The 13,357-nt window shown below is 42.7% G+C and overlaps 1 protein-coding gene across 3 annotated transcripts in view; it reads right to left on the reverse strand.

The window, feature by feature from the left end:
* The window catches only part of shprh (SNF2 histone linker PHD RING helicase), a 28,839-nt gene extending 16,642 nt beyond the window's left edge, over positions 1 to 12,197 (reverse strand). For 2 of the 3 annotated variants that reach the window (XR_009655656.1, XM_060934461.1), the window contains exons 1-9: positions 11,218 to 12,197; positions 7,493 to 7,622; positions 7,154 to 7,372; positions 4,967 to 5,045; positions 4,687 to 4,837; positions 4,247 to 4,343; positions 3,793 to 4,064; positions 2,757 to 3,431; positions 85 to 336 (exon numbers count right to left, since the gene is read on the reverse strand). Coding sequence is in view for 2 of the 3 variants with exons in the window: in XM_060934461.1 (XP_060790444.1) it covers positions 85 to 336; positions 2,757 to 3,431; positions 3,793 to 4,064; positions 4,247 to 4,343; positions 4,687 to 4,837; positions 4,967 to 5,045; positions 7,154 to 7,372; positions 7,493 to 7,622; positions 11,218 to 11,763 (2,421 nt within the window). In the remaining variant the exon portion in view is untranslated. The remainder of the gene's footprint in view (positions 1 to 84; positions 337 to 2,756; positions 3,432 to 3,792; positions 4,065 to 4,246; positions 4,344 to 4,686; positions 4,838 to 4,966; positions 5,046 to 7,153; positions 7,373 to 7,492; positions 7,623 to 11,217) is intronic. The other variant, XM_060934462.1, reaches the window with a different exon arrangement.
* Between the last annotated feature and the right edge of the window lie 1,160 nt (positions 12,198 to 13,357).

Raw genomic sequence — 13,357 nt, forward strand, 5'->3', positions numbered from 1 at the left:
CACACATTTTTTTTTTATATAAAACCAATGTTTTTAACCCACATCTCCACTATAATGGCAGCAGCCTATACATAATCATGTCACCTTGGCTGTTGTACACTCCACCATCTGAGCCTCATCCAGACACACACGCCACCACTCCACAGCCACCAAGGGGCTGGGAACAGCCATGTAGCGCTTCTGGTTGCGAAAGCGTCGGCCATCTTTGCTGTTACTATGCGGAAGATCTACATAGTTCAGTTCAGTACGCAGCACATCGTACGTGGTGATGACCACATCCTGCTCAGCCAGGACATGAGGCTGAATGAACCCATGCCTCTTCACACCCTGGTACACCTGAGAGACAAACACAATTGGCTTTACTATATTTACATTGAAAAGCAGTATGAAAAAGTACGCTAAATTTAACCGCTCATTTACAATAACATTTACAAGGTAAATGACAGTTACGATGACAAATAGAAAAATATGAATCCAAGCAGTGCTTATCTGACAGGTTTTCAGATATAATGTCAGGCTCAGGATGGGTTCAAAATTTACACTCTTATGTCCTTTCCCTTTGAGAAGTTTTGGCCTGATTTTTTCCCCCTACTTTTATTTTCTTACTTGTATATACTTTGACAGTGCAATATAATTACGTTAATGATATCACGTGATAGAACTGGCATTATTGGTGTAAGGCATAGACTAAATTAGATCTTTTTTATATTACTTGATGAACAAGGATGAATAAAAGTATAATTTCATTTTATTCTGCTTTATTTGGTGGATTTTGACCCGTATTGATGATTAATACTGATTTAATGTTGTTTAATGATAATCTTGTATGTTACGGTACAGTAAGATAAGACTTTATTAATCCCAATTGGGAAATTCTAGTATTATAGGACAAGAGACTATAAAGGATATAAGACGAGACAAAATAGCCACAAAAGTGCATTAAAATAAGTTCAAATAAACAACTATAAGAAATGTACAAAAGTGAAGCAAATACAGTGTCTTGCAAAAGTATTCGTCCCCCTCGGTGTTTGTCCTGTTTTGTCACATTAAAAGCTGGAATTAAAATGGATTTTTGGAAGGTTAGCACCATTTGATTTACACAACATGCCTACAGCTTTAAAGATGCAAATTGTTGTTTTAATTGTGACACAAACAATAATTAGGATGAAAAAACAGAAATCTGGAGTGTGCATAGGTATCCACCCCCTTTCATATAAAACCCCTAAATAAGAGCTAATCCAACCAATTCACTTCATAAGTCACATAATTAGTTGATTAAGATGCACCTGTGTGCAATCCAAGTGTCACATGACATCTGTATCAACCGGTTCTGGAAGGACCCCAACTCTGCAACATGACTAAGCAAGCAACATGAGAACCAAGGAGCACTCCAAACAGGTCAGAGACAAAGTTGTGGAGAAGTATAGATCAGGGTTGGGTTATAAAAGATATCCCAGGGAGCACCATTAAATCCATTATAGCAAAATGAAAAGAATATGGCACCACTACAAGCCTGACAAGAGAAGGCCACCCACAGAGGGCATTAATCAGAAATGCAACAAAAAGACACCAAAGAGAACACTGAAGGAGCTGCAAAGATCCACAGCGGAGACAGGAGTATCTGTCCATAGGACCACTTTAAGCTGTATGTTCCACAGAGTGGGGCTTTATGGAAGAGTGGACAGAAAAAAAGTGCTTAAGAAAACACGTTTGGAGTTTGCCCAACAGCATGTAACAGACTCCCCAAACATGGAAGAAGATTCTCTAGTCAAATGAAGATAAAATTGATCTTTTTGGCCATCATGGGAAATGCCATGTGTGGTGCAAACCCAACACCCTGAGAACATCACTCCTACAGTGAAGCATGGTGGTGGCAGCATCATGCTGTGGGGATGTTTTTCATTTGCAGGGACAGGAAAGCTGGTCAGGATTGAAGGAAAGATGGATGGCACTAAATAAAGGGTAATTCTGGAGGAAAACCTGTTTGAGTCAGCCAGAGGATTGAGACTGGGACAAAAGTTCATGTTCCAGCAAGACCCTAAACATACTACTAAAGCTACACTGGAGTGGTTTAAAGGGAAACATTTAAATGTCTTGGAATGGCCTAATCAAAGCCCAGACCTCAATCCAATTGAGATTGCTGTACACCAATACAACCCATCTAACTTGAAGGAGTTGGAGCAGTTTTGTCTTGAGGAATGGGCAAAAATCCCAGAGGCTAGATGTGCTATGCTAATAGAGACATACCCCAAGAGAATTGCAGTTGTAATTGCAGCAAAAGGTGGTTCTACAAAGTATTGACGGGGGGGGGGGGATACCTATGCACACTCAATTTCTGTTTTTTTCATCTTAATTATTGTTTGCATCATAATAAAAAACAACAATCTTCACTTTTAAAAGTGGTAGGCATGTTGTGTAAATCAAATGGTGCTAACCCTCCAAAAATCAATTTTAATTCCTGCTTGCAACGTGACAAACACCAAAGGGGATGAATACTTTTGCAAGACACTGCATATACACAGAAGACAGCTTGATGATCATGACATGAATCACTAAAAAGGAATATCATGAAAAGTTTTTTTTATGGAATTAAAGAGAAAAAAAAAAGTTATGGTACACCTGGAAATAATTAGGTAATGTTTGGGTAGTATTCAAAACTTTAGATCCAAGTAAAACTTTAATTAACATTAGGAATATACAGTATGTGTGAAACTTGTGGATGATCCAAGATCATTTCTAATTTAAGCAACACTTGCCAGTACACGGAGAGAGGCGGACCGGATGTGCCGGTTGATTTCCTCAACCCACTGATGACATATGGAACTGGGGGAAATGATAAGAGTGGCACCAGTGGGAACAGGAGTCATGGCGACGAGGCAGTGTGGGCAGTAGAATGGTGTAGTCGCCAGGTTCTCCTCCTTGTAGTTCACGCACTCAGCATGCTGCCACAGCAGACAGTTCATGCACTGCACCCGAGCTTTATAGTCCACCAGGCCCAGTTCTCCACAGATGCACTCAAAACGGTAATCGGGTGTATTGAAGGGAACAACTGATGCTCGAATTGGAGGAGGCGGCTCTGACTGAGAACCTTGGGTAACATCTGACTGAGAATTCTCTAGCTGATGATTTTCATTACTCTCCATCAGCTCTGGTTTAGCATTAGCCACATGACAAGCTGCTGTCTCTTTCTCAACATCACCTGAAACCGGGGCCTGGCTTGTCTCAATACTGGCTTTGTCATAGAGTGTCTCTTGCTCTGCTTGTGAATCCTGCTCTTGCTTTGGTTCCTCTGTGAGTACAGGAGGATCCAAGCTACACATGGTGTCCTCAGAGTCAGAAGCTGCACTTGAGGAGTTCATAACGGCTTCTCTCTCCTGGCCTGTGCAACGACGAGATGTTCTCCTGGGAGCAGTCTCCTCCAGTGACTTTTGCTATAAAAATATAATAACTTTCAATAATACTAAATTACAAATAAAACTTTTAAAATTATTTTTTGTTTACATAATGACTGCATAAAAAACAAAAACCACAAACCCAATAAACTGTTCAAGAATATTTAAAATACATTTAAAGTAATAGAAGATATCCTAAATGTTGTGCAGAATATAATTTTCCTAGAAATAGATATAATTATACTCATTCAAAATAGTTTGTCTGATTATTTAAAAAAAAAAAAAACGAAATATGCCCCTGTGAATTAAAGTCAAACAGCATTCCAGTAAAACACATGAGATAAGGCAAGCTAATTGCTGCTGCCATAATATTTCACAATGACAACATGAAAACACGTACTATAAAGTAATGAATACTGACTGGGGTAACAGGTTTCTTCTTCTTTTCTTTGTAGTTCTTTCCCAGCTTGAAGGAGCCAGCTAATCCTCGACCTTTGACCTGTTCCACTAAACCTTCAGTAATAATTTTTGTCAGCGTTTTCTTAATGTGGTTGCGGTTTTTCAGAGGGTCATATTTGTACATAGTCCGGAGGTATGTAAAAATGGCATTTATTGAGGCTCCTTTTCCAACCTTCATTTCCTTAATGGCAGTCAAAAGCATCACACGGACAGCTGTCAAGAGCAAGAACATACACAGTACTGTAGTCGTTATGGTATGTAACGTAAAAGCTTTTTATTAAATACTACTACTACCACCTTAATAATAATAATAATAATAAAAATGAAAGCGTTGAATCTGTAAGCTAATAAATATGAATGCAACAAACCAATCAATCACAAATATAGCTCCTTACCAGGGTAGATGATTTTCTCTCTTGGCTTTGCCTCACACTGCTTGATCCTTTGCCTCTCTAATGGGGGAGGAGGGATATAGTAGTTGACTGACTGTCCCTGGAGAACCCAATGACATGTTTAAGAAACCAGACATCATGAATGAGGAACTGCACTTTACCTGCTCTCCTACAACATGGAACTCATACAATTTTTGGAGAAGGGAATAACATGTGGTTGTTTCTAAGTCACTCTCACACATTCACATTCAATTCTGGTGGGAAGAACTTGAAAAATCCAAAGGAGACTCAAGTAGACACAGGGAAAACATGCACAGAAACTCTACCCACACGGTCAACTGAGTTCACAATCAAACCAGAGACCCTAGACCTGTGAGACGTTAATGGTATCCGCTGTGTCTACGCACATTTGTAATTTCTGACTCATATTGCATTCCACTTACCACAGGTAAGGTGAGAGTACTCTGCTTAAGGCCTTGACGAGTGTGGCACAAAATAAGGGCCAGCACCTCTACAGTCTTTCCCAGTCCCATCTCATCAGCAAGTATTCCTCCAGGCCAGTCCACCCCAGCCAGAGGAAACTCCCGGATGAGACTAGATAAAATGGATCATTATGATGGAGAACATTATTTAAGCACCAGTTTCAGTTAAATGCCTGAATCACGCTTTAATACTGTCCTTGATTGGGATGCACACATCAGTATACTCTTAAAACTTCCTTACCAGCCTGTGTACGGGTTATAAAACAGCTTCTTTCCACACATTGTCATCACTTCCCTCCAAAGGAAATGTAGTTTTTGTTCTGTTGAAGCAGTTGTGCATAAAATTACTTCAGCAAATTATATCAAAATTATACATTATACACACAACAAATGAAAGGAAAAACCTTAACAAATAAGTGGGTAAACATGACACAAAGATGCTTTTAAACACGTCCTGCACAATAACATCTTACCATGCTCTATAGCTTGTATAAAGATGCTAAGCAAGCTCAGTTGACATTAATTTTGGACTGATGGATAAGATCTGGGCAACTTTGAAAGATGCATTATTGAGCAGCTTCAGTCACAAAGACTGTTTAACTGCCTGTGTTTTAATAGGACCAGTGATTAAAGTGACATCTGCATTTAGATCCACAGTACAGACGTCAGTGAATAGGGTTGGAAATTGTGGTTGAAAGCATAAACTCAGTGCACGTGATGCTCGCGCATTAGGGTGTTATATAAGACCACAGGTGCTGGTGGAAAAAAGTTATACGGTCAGGTGAGGCATCCTTCACCATATTCTGGACAAGTGGATGAGTGCATGTGCAGCATACAGCAAGAGAACGTTATCTCTACAGTGAGGAAGGGGTGGGTGGTGGTTTGGGGAAGGGGGGCATTTTACTGACATGCTTTGGGTCGACTTGTCCTCTTAGAGCAAAGAGTCGCTACATTAAGCATTAAGACCTCGGCTGTGTCCAAAAATCACTCTCATTCATTACTCCCTACTCACTATCTAGGGAATTCTATATAGAAGATTATATAGGTCAGCTCATTGGTAAAATGAAAAAAAAACCCCACTTCTGGACACTACTCTGCCGTGCCGTTATTTATTTCATTACTGTCACACAGTGAAAACATGCCAGATCAGTCGGCTGGTGGGTTTTCAAAATAATAAATACGTGCATGTGTTTGTGATAAATACATGTTATACTGAGCGCATTTCCCACATTAATAAATACAAAGGACTTTGTGTCTGCTGCATCTTTCAGTTCTTTTAAATCAAGGCTGAATACTTTCTTCTTTGCCGCTGCCTTTTATTAAACCAAATTTGAGGCTTTTGATTAATTCCTCGCTCTGCACTGTAACTTGTATTCTTGTATTTCATCTGTCATTCTATTTTAGCTTTTTTCCCCTATTCTCTTACTATTTTTAATTGTAGTTGAATGTCTGTTTATGTGTTTCCTCCTCCAACACACTTTTTTTTTTCTTTCAGCGCGACTGCAATGCATGATGATATATATTGCTTGGTTAGTGACCTTCGGTTGTACACTGCTTTTCACGATGCATTGTGGGATACTATGAGTCCACTATACAGGGTGTAATAATTCTCACCATACATTCGGACAGCACTACAAAATGGCGAACTCACTATTGCCGCTTTTCCACTACAAACGCGGCTGAGTCGGGCTGAGCCGTGCCGTGCTGAGTCGAGCTGAGCGGGGCTGTTGGAGTTGCATTTCGACTACAACCGCGCTGAACCGTGCTGGCTGGAAGTGGGTGGACACATTGGGTGGAGTTAGCGAAAGTGGGTGGACGTCAGGTGATGTCGTTAAGCAGCGCAAACAGTGACATCAGTGAGCTTTTAAGCGGTAGTCTCACGACCCGAATAGTAAACAATAAACATGGAGGACATGGAGTCGTTAGTGTTGCTGGTCTTGGTGCTGTGGCTTGTTGTCACCGACAACGCGGACAGATACTGGCAAGAGCGTATAGATGAGGCGAGGCGCATAAGGCTTCAGAAATTCTCGTAATTCGTAATTCTTCTCCTTCCGGGTTTGCGGTGTTTACAGATCCCAGCGCGCTCGCGGGGCGTGTGTGGGCATGTGAGGACACTCCTCCTCACCAATCAGTGCACAGGGGAGTGTCTGCTCACACCCCCAACCTCACTCGGCTCGCTTTGGCTCGCTTCAGTCCCACTCCAAAACGGTGCGAGTTTTAGGGGCTAAGCAGGGCTGAAGCGAGCGGAGTCGTGCTGGTTTTTGGTAGTCGAAACGCGAGCCGTGTCGGGCTGAAGTGAGCTGAAGCGAGCTGAAGTGAGCTGAAAAAGGGTAGTGGAAAAGGGCCATATATAGTGAGTAGTGAGCGATTTTGGACACAGGGATCTTTGTATTAAGACAAAGTAGACTGAAAGGAGTAATAGCTTTACCTTGGGGGCATTCACTCTGGTACCTTTCCTTCCTCAGCATCCAGTTGACAGCCTGACTCTGGTATGGCCGGAGCACTGGGATGAGGGCTGGTTGCTGTATGTCAAAGCTTTGCTTCTGATCTTCTCTTTGGTGAACGTGCCTGACGTAGTCATAGAGTTCTTCCACGTTCTGCCGCTCCAGATCAGTATCACATTCTTCCTCTTCATTCTCCATGATCTCTGCCATGGAAAATCAGTCAAGTCTGAGGTCAAGCTTATTTAAAAGGTTATAAAAAACATATTAAAAGTTGTTCAGTGCAAATTATGGTTATTTGTCAGCTGGCAGGAAAAAAAGGCTACCAGGGATAATGAAGTCATAGAACAATTCCATTAGTTTTTGCAAAAGCTGACTGGCTCTTCTTAAGCGTCCGTTTCCTTCACTGAGGAACTCTGGTCGCCCCAATCCAGACTCCAGAAGGAATATCTTTAGCTGAACCAGAAACATAAACAAAGATTTGGAGCATATTTGCACATATTCAAGGACAATTTATTAGATAAACAAGGAGGCTGAGACTAAGGACACCGCTGCTGTTTCCCTAAATTAAATATCTTATTTGCGGCCACCGCCGCTGTTTCCCTAAAATAAATATCTTACTTGCGGCCACCTAACCCTAAGGAAAGGAGTACTTAAACTTGGCATCGTACAGTGGCTGTCCAGCCCTGATGTTCTTATTAGCTTTTTCAACGGTTCTGGAGTTCTTCACAGTAAAAAGGTGACCATTTGTTTTGCACCACACACTAAGGCCCTGTCCACACGGCAACGGATTCAGGTGACTCCGATACAATACTCCGATACAATTGCTTATCGTTTAGGCCTGGCGTCCACACGGCACCGGCGTTTTGGGTGCCCAAAACGCAATCTTTTTGAGAACGGGTTCCAGAGTGGAAAGATCTGGCAACGTTGCCGTTGTGAAGTCGTCTGGATGAGTAAAACGGATTTGTTTACGATGACGTCACAACCACATGACTGTGAGTGCTTCACGCCGGGTAGAAGTGTAACGAATATCACCAGGAAAAAGCCTTACAGAGCACTAGTGAGAGTGAAACACGAGCTTAGATATTATTATTATTATTATTATGTTCAGTGTTAGTTCACAGTAGTAATGCAAGAAGCAGAATAGTGACAGTAATAGTGAAGCAAAAACATGCAATTGTACAAACACTGCAGCTCTACAGCAAAATATTCATTTATGAAATGGTCTGATTCTTAACACCAGTAGTGCCAATGAGCTTCTCATTGCGATGCGAGTTGTCAGCAAATCCTATAACTTGGTTCATGAAACGCACTTACAAAATATTTTCACTGTGAATATTTATTGTGTAATGGTGCAAAGTGAGAGAGAGAGAGAGAGAGAGAGAGAGAGAGAGAGAGAGAGAGAGTGTCAATCCCGCCAGCAAAAATAGAGAAAAAAAGAGCGATCTCACCTCTTCAGATGTGGGTTTAAGTCCTACAATACATTCCTCAAAAAGGGCGTAGAGGAGCAAATTAATCATTATTTAATTAGCATTCAATTTATTCCGGACCATTAAAGACACCGCCTTCCGCGTAGAATCATAGGTCATCCTCGCCGCCATTTTGGAGAGGTCAAAGCGGAGAATAAAGATTAGCTGCGTTTAACTGTACCAACAGGTTTGCCATCCAAACGAGATCACATGGGATTACCTTTCACAGGTGAGACTGGAAAAATACTTTTCATTGTATTTGGTCATTATAATGTAATTTTACAAACAGATTTTCCTGACTTTGTGGCTAATATGCATCCTTACTTCTTCTATTGTTCTGGTGTCTCCGAAGGGACCGTCTTACAGCGCCCCTAGAGGTGTGGCATGTGTATTGCATCGTTTTCAGCAAGCGTTGCGTTGCCATATGGACCTGATATTTTACTGATTGTTGCCCATTTGGACGCGATATATTTTTAAATAACATCTCGTTGCCGTTGTCGTGTGGATGTCCACACGACAACGGCAACGAGATGTTATTTAAAAATATATCGCGTCCAAATGGGCAACAATCAGTAAAATATCAGGTCCATATGGCAACGCAACGCTTGCTGAAAACGATGCAATACACATGCCACACCTCTAGGGGCGCTGTAAGACGGTCCCTTCGGAGACACCAGAACAATAGAAGTAACGACGCATGCGCATAAACTATTATGCGCGAGACTTCATATTAGCCACAAAGTCAGGAAAATCTGTTTGTAAAATTACATTATAATGACCAAATACAATGAAAAGTATTTTTCCAGTCTCACCTGTGAAAGGTAATCCCATGTGATCTCGTTTGGACAGAAAACCTGTTGGTACAGTTAAACGCAGCTAATCTTTATTCTCCGCTTTGACCTTTCCAAAACGGCGGCGAGGATGACGTATGATTCTACGCGGAAGGCGGCGTCTTTAATGGTCCGGAATAAAGTGAATGATACACGTTGATGGAATTAATTTGTTGTTTCTCACCTGTGAAAGGTAATCCCATATGATCTCGTTTGGACGGTAAACCTGTTGGTACAGTTAAACGCAGCTAATCTTTATTCTCCGCTTTGACCTCTCCAATATGGCGGCGAGGATGACGTATGATTCTACGCGGAAGGCGGCGTCTTTAATGGTCCGGAATAAATTGGATTAATTTGCTCTTCTACGCCCTTTTTAAGGAATGTATTGTCGGACTTAAATCAACATCTGAAGAGGTGAGATCGCTCCTTTTTTCCCCTATTTTTGCTGGCGGGATTGCACCATTACACAATAAATATTCACAGTGAAAATATTTTGTAAGCGCGTTTCATGAACCAAGTTATAGGATTTGTTGACAACTCGCATCGCAATGAGAAGATCATTGGCACTACTGGTGTTAAGAATCAGACCATTTCATAAATGAATATTTTGCTGTAGAGCTGCAGTGTTTGTACAATTGCATGTTTTTGCTTCACTATTACTGTCACTATTCTGCTTCTTGCATTACTACTGTGAACTAACACTGAACATAATAATAATAATAATAATAATAATAATATCCAAGCTCGTGTTTCACTCTCACTAGTGCTCTGTAAGGCTTTTTCCTGGTGATATTCGTTACACTTCTACCCGGCGTGAAGCACTCACAGTCATGTGGTTGTGACGTCATCGTAAACAAATCCGTTCTACTCATCCAGACGACTTCACAACGGCAACATTGCCAGATCTTTCCACTCTGGAACCCGTTCTCAAAAAGATTGCGTTTTGGGCACCCAAAACGCCGGTGCCGTGTGGACGCCAGGCCTAAACGATAAGCAATTGTATCGGAGTCACCTGAATCCGTTGCCGTGTGGACAGGGCCCAAAAAACCCCTTTGAAGTGCTCCCAACTTTCAAATGGTGTGTCGAGCATCTCCGACCCCCCCTCCATCTTCAACAGTTCAAACACCCGCCAGATTTGACCGGAAGAAAGAGATTGTTGTTTTGTTCTTTCTAATTGGTTGAGAGTAGCGGTGTCCAACATTGGAGTTTCCTGCGTTTGGGAAACAGCGGCGGTGGCCCTAGACACATCAAAACAAGAATGTAGAATATGCTAAGCAGGCTAGTGATGGAGACAAAGCGTCACTCATAATCTACCAAACACCGAACGATTTGTCTCATCTCATCTCATCATCTCTAGCCGCTTTATCCTTCTACAGGGTCGCAGGCAAGCTGGAGCCTATCCCAGCTGACTACAGGTGAAAGGCGGGGTACACCCTGGACAAGTCGCCAGGTCATCACAGGGCTGACACATAGACACAGACAACCATTCACACTCACATTCACACCTACGGTCAATTTAGAGTCACCAGTTAACCTAACCTGCATGACTGTGGGGGAAACCGGAGCACCCGGAGGAAACCCACGCGGACACGGGGAGAACATGCAAACTCCACACAGAAAGGCCCTCGCCAGCCACGGGGCTCGAACCCGGACTTTCTTGCTGTGAGGTGACAGCGCTAACCACTACACCACCGTGCCGCCCCCGAATGATTTGTACTCTATAAAAAAAACACTCCAAACACAAACAAGTACCTTTACAGATCCTTCTCCAGACAAATGGCAGAGCTGTATGACCTTCCTTTTCTGCAGCCAGTCCAAGTCCTCCAGTGATAATCCACCAAAGGAGCACTGAACAGGACAGCTCATGAGCTCCTCTGAGCTTGTGCTAGCTAGATTTAGTGACAGCACATCTCCGGTCTGCTGCAAGCAAAAAGTAATGTTTGCAAGCTCAACAGGGACCTTTGGATAGAGCTCAAACTGTCCAATCAGAGCTTTCCAGCCTGGACCCAGAGCAGACACTGAAAGTACGTTAAGCTCGGTGGTGTCAGGTGAAACATCCTGCATGGAGCTTCCTGCTTCCTCTTTCTCCTCAGGCAGAAGAGAGGAATGGCTGAGTACCTCTGTAGTGCTCACATCAAGAACACAATCAGGCTGATAGCTCCCAGATGGCTGAGGGAATGCCTCAAGGTCCTCAAAATCCCCCTCAGTCCTGCGGTGCTCATGCATGTTCCAGTTCAGTTTATTCTTGGCCTCTTCATCCATACGGACAGGCGCTGCACGTTTCCTCCTGCTACTCATGTTTACAGATAGAGCAAGCTACAGGACTGGAGAAAGAAATCCAAATGGGAGCCTTACACTGAAGCACTCAGGCACTTCGATGTAGATGTTAAACTGAACGTGGTGTTAAATTTCAGCGTCGTTGATGAAGGCATTTTCTTTTAACTCAAGAAGATATATTATGAACCTTAACTGAACGATTCTCGGTGTCAGTTTAGTGGAACTATCAGAGAGTTCCTGCAAGCAGTCAATAACAAACAGGAACACAACAGTTACCGTGTTAGCTCGCTAGAATTACCGACTACAAACAAAGAAATCACACAGATAAAGTAAACAAAGCAACGAAATATTTTAGCCTACTCTGTTGTCTGACATTTGTCTTCCGTACAGAATCAGAACTCACTTTCTTTCAGCTTTAGCGCCATTAAAGTGATATAATTCACAGCGCTCCGCCATGTTTAAAAAACCGGAAGTGACGTTTTTGGGCCCAAAACAAAGCTCGAGCATATTCGCGTTCTGACTGCTAGATGGCGCTGTTGATCACTGTTTAATAAAGCGCCAGAAGTCGAGATGTATTTTTTGGGTCAGCTTGAGGAGAAAAAAAAAAGGGAGAGAGAGAGTTATAGAAAAGTCACACAAACTCATTCATTCATCTCATTATCTCTAGCCGCTTTATCCTTCTACAGGGTCGCAGGCAAGCTGGAGCCTATCCCAGCTGACTATGGGCGAAAGGCGGGATACACCCTGGACAAGTCGCCAGGTCATCACAGGGCTGACACATAGACACAGACAACCATTCACACTCCCGTTCACACCTACGGTCAATTTAGAGTCACCAGTTAACCTAACCTGCATGTCTTTGGACTGTGGGGGAAACCGGAGCACCCGGAGGAAACCCACGCGGACACGGGGAGAACATGCAAACTCCGCACAGAAAGGCCCTCGCCGGCCCCGGGGCTCGAACCCAGGACCTTCTTGCTGTGAGGCGACAGCGCTAACCACTACACCACCGTGCCGCCCACACAAACTCTATATGTGAATTTTACACATTTTCTTTTTCAGAAATTCATTTTATGCAACCACACTATTGTTCTTCTTAAGTTTACTTATTCTGCCTTATTCCGACACGTTTTTTGGATCCGCTACTCCTCCTAGGGCGTTCGAGATAGAGACACCGTTCCAACTCTGAGACGTCTGGCCCGAAGTGGTGTAGTGTGCTTGTATACAGCTTTTGGATCAGTGTGCCCGTTCTCTTGTTCTTGTCATTTTTCTTTTGTTTTTTTCCCCATAGAGAATGAATAGGGCTCATGAATCGAATCGTCCTACTCGGACACGCTCCATCGCAGATGCACCAAACCTAATGTGATACTTCAGGCCAACTCCCCCGACACATACATGCAATCGGTTCTGACCCGCACTCATATTTTTCCTTTCTTTTTGCTCATCCCTTTTTCCTCCATAGGCTTGCATTGATTTTTGGCCCCACTGAAAATTAATGGTGTTTCAGGAGAAAAACTTTCACTCTCCATCAATTTTTTTAACCAAGTGACCAAACTTCAAGAAACTTCACTTGATGCCTCAGGCCAAGTCCCCGCACAGATCCATCCCCTCGTCT

Source organism: Neoarius graeffei, chromosome 11 (genome assembly GCF_027579695.1).
Source record: "Neoarius graeffei isolate fNeoGra1 chromosome 11, fNeoGra1.pri, whole genome shotgun sequence".
In the NCBI taxonomy this organism is placed as follows: Eukaryota; Metazoa; Chordata; class Actinopteri; order Siluriformes; family Ariidae; genus Neoarius; species Neoarius graeffei.